The sequence below is a fragment of the Atta cephalotes genome (assembly GCF_000143395.1).
Source record: "Atta cephalotes unplaced genomic scaffold scaffold00024, whole genome shotgun sequence".
NCBI lineage: Eukaryota > Metazoa > Arthropoda > Insecta > Hymenoptera > Formicidae > Atta > Atta cephalotes.
Genome location: NW_012130088.1, coordinates 2,547,586 through 2,559,749, shown reverse-complemented (window position 1 = coordinate 2,559,749; position 12,164 = coordinate 2,547,586). Strand labels below are relative to the sequence as shown.

The 12,164-nt window shown below is 37.5% G+C and overlaps 1 protein-coding gene across 1 annotated transcript in view; it reads left to right on the top strand.

Moving 5' to 3' along the window:
- Positions 1-12,164, top strand: part of LOC105620079 (rho GTPase-activating protein 21) — a 35,810-nt gene that overhangs the window by 16,354 nt on the left and 7,292 nt on the right. Inside the window, exons 2-18 of the mRNA XM_012201588.1 lie at positions 1,489-1,680; positions 1,762-2,001; positions 2,503-4,147; positions 4,511-4,597; positions 5,246-5,449; positions 5,572-5,649; positions 6,550-6,667; positions 6,889-6,999; positions 8,047-8,164; positions 8,256-8,339; positions 8,427-8,639; positions 8,809-9,342; positions 9,428-9,808; positions 9,893-10,031; positions 10,271-10,389; positions 10,563-11,354; positions 11,670-11,811. Of these exons, the coding sequence (XP_012056978.1) occupies positions 1,489-1,680; positions 1,762-2,001; positions 2,503-4,147; positions 4,511-4,597; positions 5,246-5,449; positions 5,572-5,649; positions 6,550-6,667; positions 6,889-6,999; positions 8,047-8,164; positions 8,256-8,339; positions 8,427-8,639; positions 8,809-9,342; positions 9,428-9,808; positions 9,893-10,031; positions 10,271-10,389; positions 10,563-11,354; positions 11,670-11,811 (5,197 nt within the window). The remainder of the gene's footprint in view (positions 1-1,488; positions 1,681-1,761; positions 2,002-2,502; positions 4,148-4,510; positions 4,598-5,245; positions 5,450-5,571; positions 5,650-6,549; positions 6,668-6,888; positions 7,000-8,046; positions 8,165-8,255; positions 8,340-8,426; positions 8,640-8,808; positions 9,343-9,427; positions 9,809-9,892; positions 10,032-10,270; positions 10,390-10,562; positions 11,355-11,669; positions 11,812-12,164) is intronic.

The window sequence follows — 12,164 nt, the reverse complement described above, 5'->3', positions numbered from 1 at the left end:
AGAGAGAGAGTAGAGAGAGAGAGTAGAGAGAGAGAGAGAGAGAGAGAGAGAGAGAAAGGACTTGATCGATGTTTCGTAAATATACAGTTTGCGTGCGAATTTGGAATTCTATTTCGGTAATTCGAACCTAATCTGGCTTTTAATGTTTGACAACTGTGCGATGTTTTAGCTGTTCAAGCGATGATAGCTATTAACACTCATGTTTGCGTTGGAAATTTCATGCGAGATGTATATTTTTGCGATAGGTAGATATATATTCTTACTCGTCTTGCTCAAATGTGCTTATCATTAACAGTGAGCGAGATAATTAAATATAGTCAAGTGGTTTGAATTTAAAGGAAAAAAACATCTAACATTGAAAATAAAGTATATCAGATGGAGAATAAAATACAAATATAATTATATAATTTTTATCATGGAAGGGAAAAAGTTATAACAAATGTTCAATTTTTTCAATGGAATTTTGGACATTGCATTTATTAATCATTTTAATTTTTACACTTTTAAGAATATCTAATATATCAGTTGTATTTTTAATGTACTTTTAATCAACAATTAATATTTCTGGTATAACTAAACGAAGGCTAACCAGCTGCAGCGTTTGGCCAACGTGAAGGTGTGAACAGGATTGCGCAAGAATATTGCGAAAATTCTTAATATGGAAATGCCTCCGACGGAATTTAATTCTGTAATTAAGGAAAATACACGAGCAAAGCTAGTGACAGCTCGGTCAAGCGACATTGCGAACAAGAATGAAGTACCCTAAATGTAAGAAACGTATGTGCTCTGATCATCACGCCCTTGTCTGCATGGATTGCTATTCTGACAGAAGTCACAAGTATATCATACTTGTTTCTTTTTTTTTTATCAAAAAATTTATTGTTTAATAAAGATAACAAATATTTTCTACAGAATTTTCACATTATATACATTTTTATTTCCCTAAAAAATTATCCATTTTCAACACTGGATGAAAAATAGATCGTTAAAAAATTTGAAAAGAAACCGAAAGATTTGTATTCAATCTTTCCTCTTCAAAATGCAATATGAATTTTTTAATTTTGATAATTACAAAAAAATGGCGACCATTAAAAAACATGTCATTTTTTTTCAACGCAGAGTGTATTTCAATTTAACTATGGATTGGGACAACTTATGCTGTGGATTTTTAATTAAAATAAAGTTTTTCGACATTTACATAACCGAGACGAAATTATTCCTTTTTTCTTTAAATCGAAAAAAAATATCACTTTAGCTTTATTGTAAACAGAATTATAAACCGCCAAAGCTGCGTGCAAATTTACACCTGTATGCTACATAAAAGTCGCGAAAGGTGTATGCGAGCGAAGTGTTAATACATTCTTCATCGGCACTTAATAAAATTTCTAACATAACTAATTGTAAGTAATTGCTTCTTCCAAGGATTACCGTTAACAACAATCACCGAGTGATTGTTTCGTCTAAGATTCATCAATTAATTGTATATAGGTAGGGCACTCGTCTCCACCACCACCAGCGCCGAATTCGGGCCCTGGTTCAGGAGATCCAACATCTCCTAGATCCATTCAGAAGGAGAACTCGCCACCTCGTGGTCCTCGAACCCTCCTGCTTCGACGTAGCGAGAATGGATATGGATTTACGCTGCGACATTTCATCGTCTATCCGCCCGAGTCCTGTTACGTGAGTGTCATCGATCGAAGAAGCAAGTAATGGGTTCTTGAAATCGAGTGAGAATGAAAAGGAATCCCTCACTCATTGCAGATGCTGCCGGGACACGAGCGGACCAAGGTTGACGAGCCTATGGACACAATCTTCGTGAAACAGGTGCGAGCAAATTCACCGGCGGCCGAGGCCGGATTGCGCACTGGTGACCGCGTCGTCTCCGTCGACGGAACGCCTACTCGAGGCGAGCAGTACGCCAGCGTGGTACAACGCATTCAACAAGCGGGACCGTGGCTGCGCCTCCTCGTGGTCTCCAAAGAGGACGATATTTTGCAACGAGTACGTGAGATTTTTTTTTGCATTCGCATGAGTAGCAACCTTTCGCAAAATACCACTTATTTTTTACTTTATTTCCGACACTCATATTTTATTAAGTACGCGATGCCGCCGTATTGATTTATTAATTTTTCTTAATTTCCAACGCGATTTATAATATAATATTTTTGCGATAATATTTTCTCTGCGCTTATGTTTTTATACGATTATACGGGAACAGCGATTTTGCTAAAAATTTATCTAAAGGTTTAGGTAAGTACAGATCTAAAACTAACTTTGGAAATCAAATTAATTATATAAAAAACTCAAACATAATGAGAGGAATGTTTTGACTTTCTAGCAATCAATTTGTGCATCCTATATAATTATTTTGATGGTTCAACAGAATTATTTTCAGATGAATATTTTTATCTAACTTTTTAAATACTTCAACAAAATTCTTTCCTTGTACAATAGAATAAACAATTATAATACGAATAAGAGATATTTTTCTAAATTTTCTAGTACTTTGGCGATACAGCGCATAATCCCGAGACGAATCAACGACCGCGGTTACGTTCTCCGGAAAGACTGTCGCAGAAACAACGTAGATCAATGAGCAATATGATCCCGGGCGGATCTCCGAGAACACGACAGTCTTGGGTTTGTACTCTACCATCGTCCGAGAGTCCAAATCATCTCGAGGAAGCAATGTGCAGGATACCGTCATCAACGATATCTCAAGTTCCGATTGAATCTCAGATCGCGAGCGCATTGCAGCAGCGAAGAGGTATACCAGAAGCAAGCGCGTTATACGATCTTTCGGAGGATTCTCGAGTTTCTGGAAGGAAGCTGCAATTGCTGCACGAGGATAACATGCAACCGAGCGGCCGATTGTCCTTGGATTCCAAGTATGATCTGTACGACAGAACGCGACCCGAATCAGTATACTCGCGGCCAAGCAACGAACAACTCTATGACAGAATCAACGATCCGATTTACGAGCATGTGCGTGTCAGCGAGCAGCATTATTACCAGCCGTCTTTGCTACGTTATCCGGTATCGCAGGCAGAGCCGCAGGTACCGATCTACCGGCCGATTAAGCGAATGGTAACGCGACGGGCCAGCGAAGGCAGCGGTAACACTCTCGATTCCGAGACGGCGAGTTATGGCAGCATCGACGCGTTGAGATCAAGCGAATCCAGTAGATTGAGCATCGAATCGAGACGAGACTCATCGCCGGCCGCTAGCAAGGAAAGTATGTCTCCCTACGATTCCAATTCGACTCTGACTGGCAACGAGTGTTCCGATGATTCCGTCATCATGAACAGACTTCGTAAGAGCTTCGAGCAGAAGGCAGAATTTCTGCGGCGACCGAGTCATCCCATTGGTTGGTCTCTCGACTCGGCGACGTCGCTACTGCCAAATTTCAATCAAGCTTCAGTGATTCAGAGGGAATTCTACGCGAGGCCACAAAAGTTGCAGAGACAGATTTGGCCGCCCGGACAGAATGAGCAACAGCAGAGACAGCAATCCCCTACGAGAAGATCTCAAGAGAGAAACGTCGTTACCAAGACTATCACAAGTCTAGTGAACAAACCGTCGAATCAGAGTGTGCAGAGGATAAAGGATGTAGACTCTAACTCTGAGTATTCAAAATCGCAGAATGATCAGCAATTTGAGAACAATCAAGTTAATGCCGGAGATCACTGTTACTCGTCATCACTTCTCTATGACAATGAGCTCGCAAAAGAACAACAATACCGAAGCGCAAACAAAGGTAGTTTCGTAAGCATACTGTCAAGAATACACGAGAATATTAGTACGAATCAGCAACAGACGTCGCAAGAGACGCGAAACGGTTCCTCATCGCTACCATCTTCCCCGGGACCGGATAAGAAAGTCAACACTGACGTCAGGTTTCCGGTACCGCCGCAGGGCCTACAGATCGTCTCGAGACGCGCCAAACAGTTTGAGTCCGGTCGTTTGCTGAGCGACGAGGACGAACCCACGGGCGATCGAACGAATCTCTATAAGAGTGAGTTATCCAGATTGTCGAACAAGAGAAGTGTACCGAATGTGGCTGTGCGAAAACGAGAGTTCGAATCTAAAGCCGAAAATCAGGACTCGAGAAGGCTCCCGACCAGGGAAACAAAGTCTCTTGACACTGGTAAGCATCAATGTAATCTTTTCCATTATTGAGTTGATGCAAACTGATTGTCGTTACATTTATCAAATAAAGTTGATATTAGAACAAAATTGAAGCAAAGTTATCTCGCTACTATTTTTAATGTATTTATTTTTTCATTTGAGGAGATACTTTTCAATTCACAATAAATAAAAACTCCGATTATTAACTTTATTTGTCGCGGAACGTGAAAAAGCGACAAACCTTTTGCACCTAGTCTAATAATTCATTGTAGATTCTTATCGATCGGTGCTTTGATAGTAATTGCTATGAATCTCACAATTAGAATTAGATCAAACTAGTAATACTCAGATCAATGCTCAGTAAACAAGTATCATCGTTTAGGTGCAGTATTGACAGGCAACAGAATAATTCCTATAGGCAGCAAGCATATCCATTGCAAGCCACCAACGGACTATAAAGAGAGTAAAGGTAGATAAAATTAAGAAGCTGTGTCGAATACTGTTTGCATTGTCTTGTGCTACTCTTGTGTTGTCAGTGATTCGTTTGCATTCAGTGTGAATGCGATCGCGATGTGGCGTTAGTAATAACTCATACTATATTGTGATCATATTATAATCATCAATATGGTAGATGATATAATAATGCACTTTACCCGCTTCTCACGCTCTAACTAAAATAAAAGTAGATATTTTTATTCTTACTTTAGTGCGATAGATAAAATTTTAATAATTTTCGCAATTTTAATAATTCATCGTTTAGAACCGCGTGTCTGATAGAGACGCGCGCGATTTGTCCGAGATTGTTTTCAAGCGGAAGTAACCGGATAAAGCCATGGAATTTGTCGATATAACATTATACACAAAGGAGACATTAACTGCCCCCTTGCAACGTTTTTGTTGTCGTGCTTCTTACGATATGTCGGTTATTCAAAATAGCAACGACGTATCCGCTGGCGCTTTTACATAGTGACAACAACAGCACACACGCTATATATATATACTCCACTTCCGTTGGTTATTAACAAAGCGATAGATGTTGATCGCAATCGTTTATATTAAAAATATAATAATACTCCATAATGCCCTATAATAATCTCGTCGTTGTTTAATCGAGTAGATGTGCCTACTATGGAGACAGAATCAGTGCGTTTGAGAGCACGCAGCAACAGCGCGGAGTCTTGGGAAGCTTCGAATGGTCCAACGATACGAAGCAACGCCAGGCATACGTGGCAGACCGCCGAGGAGAAAGGTAGCATCGAGGACAACAGTAAAGTCTACCGCAACCAGGACAATTACTTGCAGTCGGCCAAACTGCAAATCGGTTAGTCCCTTCGGCCGCTACCACTTGTCTTTACAGATATATATCGTACACTCACACATGTCCGTGTTATATAAAGGTCGAGCACAAAGCGTTAATAATCGTCCCATTGATTTCTCTTTCAGTGCCAGTCAATGGTTCTTCGCCCAACGGCTCGACCAATAATGCCGCGGTACTTAGGCGACAGAAGAATGCACAGATCAGTGAGTTTAAACGATGAAGATATTTTTAACATTACGTGCAATTATTGCGACGCATGCGTTAAGCGCGACGAGAACGCGTTTTATCGAAATTATAATCGCGCTCGCGCTTATACCAGAAACTTCTCTCTCACACGTAATAAATCAGTTATTTAAAGCAGACGCCACTTGACAATATTGTTATAATTCAGCTTGATATCCGTGCAGAAAAAAGTGATTGTTTTTAAATATGTATTGAATTATAATTATACAATTATAATTTTAAGTGGTGTCTTCTTTAAACAATTGACAATGATTTATTTATTGATCAAATTATTTAAAACCTTTATCAATGAGTGCCACCTGTATAGCTATAAATCTAAATGTTAAAATAAAAATAAAATAAAATAATAATTAGTTTCAAAAATAAATCCAATAAAATGCTTATATACTTTTGCGGTTGCTAGTGCGTAAATTATACGTTCACAAGTAATAAAATACAATTTGCAAGCAATTAGCATGTATCAAACGAAGTTAAAAGTAAAATATAAATTTATGCAGACGTTTCGATTCTAAATTTGAATCCTAACTTTTTATTAGGTGGGAAAAAGTTCGTAATGTTTTTTTAATGCTATCTAACGGGAAAAATGTCACGAACTTTTTCCCATGCCTAATATTCTTTCTCTCTAAATACATTTTACTTTCAACTTTGTTTGGTAAGTACATTCTAATTGTTTTGTCAAGTTTTATCGCTATAAATATATAATTTACACACTGACAATTATGGAGATTTACATAGATATTTTATTTGTGTTTCAACATTTCAAAACGTAATTAATTAAAGTAATTAAAAGAAAGAAAATTACAATTTCATGAAACAAAAAGAAAATGATATTAAAATCAATATAATCGGTAATTTAATAGGTGACGAGGATCGTGCTACCAGACGGGTGTCATATCTGAAAGCGACGTGGGGCGAACGAATGCATGTCGATAGTGATTTGGAGCTCAGCGATTCTGAACCCGTTCACATTCACAGAAGGTAAATGATCTTTTATAATTCGTGCTGATTTCACCGATCTGTGTTTTCTCAAACGCACAAAGATATTGTCGATAATACATTTCTCCTCGCATGCTTCTCATAAGTTTTGCTCGCACAAGATGCAATAAAATGAGCAACGTTGGCAATTTCGTTATCACCTCAAAGGTGTTAACTGTAAGTATGTCTCGAAGCTGTGCACCTGTTCGTGTCCATGTTTCCAGTGCGCATAGACGATGGCGACCGCCGTTATTTCCAAGCGACATAACGCCCCTGCGACGCATCTTTGAGGATATGACGCAGGCCGCGTCCTTACATCGAAACTCTCATCATCGGTGAGGGCGAAAGATTCCGTTTGCGAAGCACGGAAAAAAAAAATTGTATTATCTATCTCCGCGTCTCCTCCTCTAAGCTAATGTACATTTACCTTCGCTCTCTCACTCTCGATCCACTCGTCGTTTCTGTATATATACGTTTGCGCTATTTACCTGCTTGTAAATGGTGACGAGTAACGAATAATCGCGTAGCAATACCGATAAAGCATGAGAGTTGTATCATATTTTGTGTATCATTTTTTAGCGACATTTCGAAAAAAAGACACGGCCGTTCATTATACTGTTTTTTATATCACAAAGTTAAGAAATCTAGAAACTATTAAAAAGATTATTTACATAATAAAAAATAGAATAAAATAAAAAATGGGAAGTTTCTCGAAAGAAATGAAAAATTTCATCTACTATGTTACCAACAAATTTAAATGAAAAAAAAAACAATTTTAAAAAATAATGTTTACAAAAAAATAAATTCAAGTCAGATGAAATGAGAATAAAAAATTAAATAGCTCAAAATCAAAAATAAAATAAAGAGGAAAGCATAATGAATCAAAAGAACTGATAATTTCTCAATAGAGATACATACCGAATATATCACGGCCTCGCAATTCGTACTCGTTAATTGCTCGAGCGTTAGATAAGATATCCTTTCTTGTTTATTATTCCTACTGTGATAAGGAACATAGATGCATAAAATGCGACACATTTCTGTTCATGGGTCTGATATTAAAATCATATGTTGTGTTCGTTCTAGATTTCCTGACACTATAGATGGATATGTCCTTTCAGATATTGATTTGGCTGATTGTTACTAACGGAATGAACATTAATAAGCTAAAGATCGATGTGACCACTGTTTTCAGTATCGTTTTCAATTTAGAAAAAGATGAGAGTATAGAAAGATATGTAGTTGTGTAATTTTATCATAATATTATGGTAAAATTTCTCCTATTATTTTTGAAATCGAAGATGGACAACTGTATCACTCTACAGTTAAACAGAAAGTAACAATATACACATTTACAAACAACGGTTTTATTTCTTTTCCAGTAATAGCATTACTGTGGCGCATAGTACTTCAAACAGCTGCGACGAAACTGTAAAGGATATTGAACCAGTGGAACGAGAGGGAACACTTCATGTTAAATTCACAGTGCTCGATGGCAAAGTGAGATTACAAGTTCAACAAATGAATTTTATTTAAATGCGTTAGAATGCATTGACTATATTTATTTTTTAACTATATTTAATAATTTTAGCGATCTACTGATCGTTCCTGGAAGCAAGTTTGGGGTGTTCTCCGTGGTCCTATAATATATTTCTATAAGGATCGTCATAGTCAGGTGAATAACATTTAAACATTATTGTTTACATATCGATCAGTGATCATCCAATAAAAAAAAAGCATAATATTTTACGCTTCGTTATAGAGTCCTTCGTTGAGCACCGACAGCGAAACAAATGGACAAAGTGTCGACGTTAGATGTTCTGTAGTTGACGTCGCTGAAGACTATACGAAACGGAAACACGTGTTGCGAGTGGCAAATCCTACGGCAGAGGTGCTTTTACAAACCGAGGATGCAGCATCCATGGCCCTTTGGTTAAGATCACTTCATTCTCACGCTGCTGCAGAAAAATCATCGGTGAGTATTAATTATAGGATATTGTTTTTCAAAATCATTTAAATTATACACAATAAAAAAAGAATAAATGAAGATACGTAGCCATTATTAAAAGTCTTGTGCTATTTTTATTTGAACAACTCCGAAGTATCCAAGGCTCCTTGTTGCATAAAAACATATTCATTTACAGGACGCTGTATCTTGCACGTCGAAGCAGCAAGCCGTTCCGCAAACTCCCACTCCCACAACTCCGAATAGCGGCATTCCTCCGAGTAACATCCAAAGATTGAGTCCTCTGCCGAGCCACAAAGGCATCAAGAAACTAACATCATTTAGGAATCGATCGCCGACGGGTCAATCGCCGGTGAATAAGACGCGCAAGCCAAGTAATCAGATAGTGGAACCTTTACCATCGCCTAAGTCGAAAACTTGGAAGGGAAGAATGGCGAAACAATTCAGGAGAATGCACGGTCAAGCTGGTGGCGCGCCATCCTCACCTACGGCGCAATTACCACCAGAAGGGGCCACCTTCAAAGTACCTCTCGAACTCTGTCCGCCATCCTCGTTCTCCGAGTACGTGCCGCTAATTGTCGAGATGTGCACGAGCATTGTCGAGGCGAGAGGACTTGAGGTTGTGGGCATCTACAGAGTGCCAGGAAATACTGCTGCGATTGCTCAACTTACGGACAGTGTCAACAGAGGTTTCGAGAACATTAATCTTCAGGTATTCTATCTGACAATGCTTCCGCGAGATAGGCGTGAATATTTTTCCTGAAATTTTTTGAGATTTGACTTAATTTCTTCCACAGGATCCGAGGTGGAGCGACGTTAATGTAATATCGTCTTTACTGAAGTCATTTTTCCGACAACTTCCCGATTCCTTGCTCACAGCAGAATTGTATCCCATGTTCATCGATGCCGATAAGATAGAAGATCCACAGAGAAGAATGACCACGATACGAAAATTATTACGAGATCTTCCAGAACCTCACTTTGAGACGCTGAAATTTTTAATGCAGCATTTAAAGAAGATAGTAGAGCATAGCGAGATCAACAAAATGGAAGCGAAGAATTTGGCCATTGTTTTCGGACCAACATTAGTGCGAGCAAGTGGTTCAAGAGACAATATGGTTACTATGGTCACCGATATGTCGCATCAATGTAGAATAGTCGAGAGTCTACTGAATAATGTAAGTCTTCATTAAATAAAAAAAACGCCGTTTTCTTAAGTATTAGTATATAATATCGATGTGTTTCGATTTAATGTATTTCAGGTCGATTGGTTCTTTTTGGAGGATGATCTGGACGATTTAAGCAGATTGAGCGTAAATTTAAGTCTTCCAACCGATAATTGTGAAGTTGAACCAGTATCCAATCATAGTCTTCTATTAAACAACATTCAGAAAATCGAAGGTCATTATATATATTATTTTTTACGTGTTACATCATATCTACTTTCTTACGTATTATTTTATATTCAGTCATTTTTCTTATCTTCGATATATTTATCTTAAATATAAATTTTGTGTTTCTTGTTTCTTTTTTATTTTATTACTAACACTGTTAGCACTTTTAAAAAATAATAGTTAGAGCATGCTATACATTTTATCTATAAAAGCAATGTATTTATCTTTTTTTTATTAATCAAACAGGCATGCGCGATATGGCATCCGCTAGAGACATCGTATCTTCAATTATATCCGCAGCTAATAAAAAGATACAAAGAAGACGAAAGAATCAGGATGAAATCGACAACAGTGAACATGATAAGGTTGGTACTAATCATTTATGATTATAATTATGATTATAATATAATATAATATAATATATTATAATAAATATTATATTACATTATATTTATTATATTATGTTATAATTATAACTTTTTTGTCTATATATATACATCTCTCTCTCGACATATTAATTTAATATTTAATAAATTAGACCAAGTCGAAGCAAGAATCGGAAAATTTGCCGACGATTCGACAGAGTATGGCCTTAAATGAGCGACAGTGTTCCGTCAGCGAAATCGTGCAGATGCACGAAAGCAAGAATCAATCGAATCATTCTACGGATCGTTCTCTGTCGGTTGACGCGAACAGTGATTTGTCACACAAAACGTCTTCATTGAATCGTGCCAAATACGCGATTCAATCCGCACCTCCGTCTGTAGATTCTACGAGATTGTCGATTGATACTGGTCTAAGTTCAGCAGAAACGAGCTCCACCGTGTCCAGCAACGCGTCTAACCAGACGAAGCAAAGTAATGACGAAGTAACGATTTTAACGTACGCCGGTTTAAGCGCGACCACTCAGGAGAGAGTACGACGATTCGAGGAGGAAACGAAAGCAATGCTGCAGAGAGATCAGCATCGACAGAAGCTCGAAGCTGAGAAAAGGGAGGAAGAGAAACGAAGAATTGAGATAGAGTGGCAATTGGCGAAACGAGAGATGGAAAATGACGATCTGCTCGATAATATAGTCGACACTACGGTGTCGCCAAGTCTGTTATCGGAACGTCTCTCCGGTCTAAACGAAAGGCTTGCCGATAAATCATTAATAGATCTGCCCGAAAAATATGGCAGGTCACGATCTATAACGAGACCACCGCTATCTATAGCCGTGCAACAACATCCCACGATACATAAAAAAACCCAAGCTAGCAATCAACTAACTAGCATATTAGGGGAAAAGATGAACAACGGCGTCATTAAGAAATTTAAGACAGATAAAGATGTAAGTTAATTACGATTTTTGTTTGAACGATCATGGCATAGTAAAGGTGTGAGTTTATTATTTGTTTTTTATGTCAATTGTTTTTTATACTGTGATTATATCAAAATCAACACAAATAAACTTTCAAGAAATAGAAATTGACTTGCGCCACTTGACAAAAGATCTGTTTGCTTGCACTTTTGCACTTGGAATTTGCTTTCTCTCGTTTTAAGTGCAAAAATATTTGATTTCAAGCAGTGCGAATAAAATCTATTGATGTGTTTTATTTTCGACTGATAGAGCTTACTTACTTATACAAATTTGTTGGTGTTACAGCCATCGTTGGAGCCGTCGATTTGTTTACCACCAGTTCGATACGGAAGTTTGGACTCTTTGCACGAAGTTCATAATTTTTCGCAGTCCTCCCCATCACCGTCGCAGCAGCAGCGAAGCGTTCCCGGCGATGGCTCGGATGATGGTTAGTATCACATTTTTTTGTAATTCCATGTAATGTCGTGTTCTGAGTCTTCTCATATGTACTAAATACCGAAGCAAATTTTTCGTGCTATTGATATATTTCCAGAATTTTATATATATTGCGATAAAGTAAAAGTGTATCTGTGTGAAGCAATGTATGAACACACGACAATGTTTCTTTTGAATTGAACTCGACAGGAATATTCATAGATAATTAGCGAATATCATATAAAAACTAATAATCGAAATTTGAGCGAGCCCTAAAAGATCTATATATATATATATATATATATATATATATATATATAATAATATTTATATATATGTGTATATAGTTATTATTAGTAATAAGTA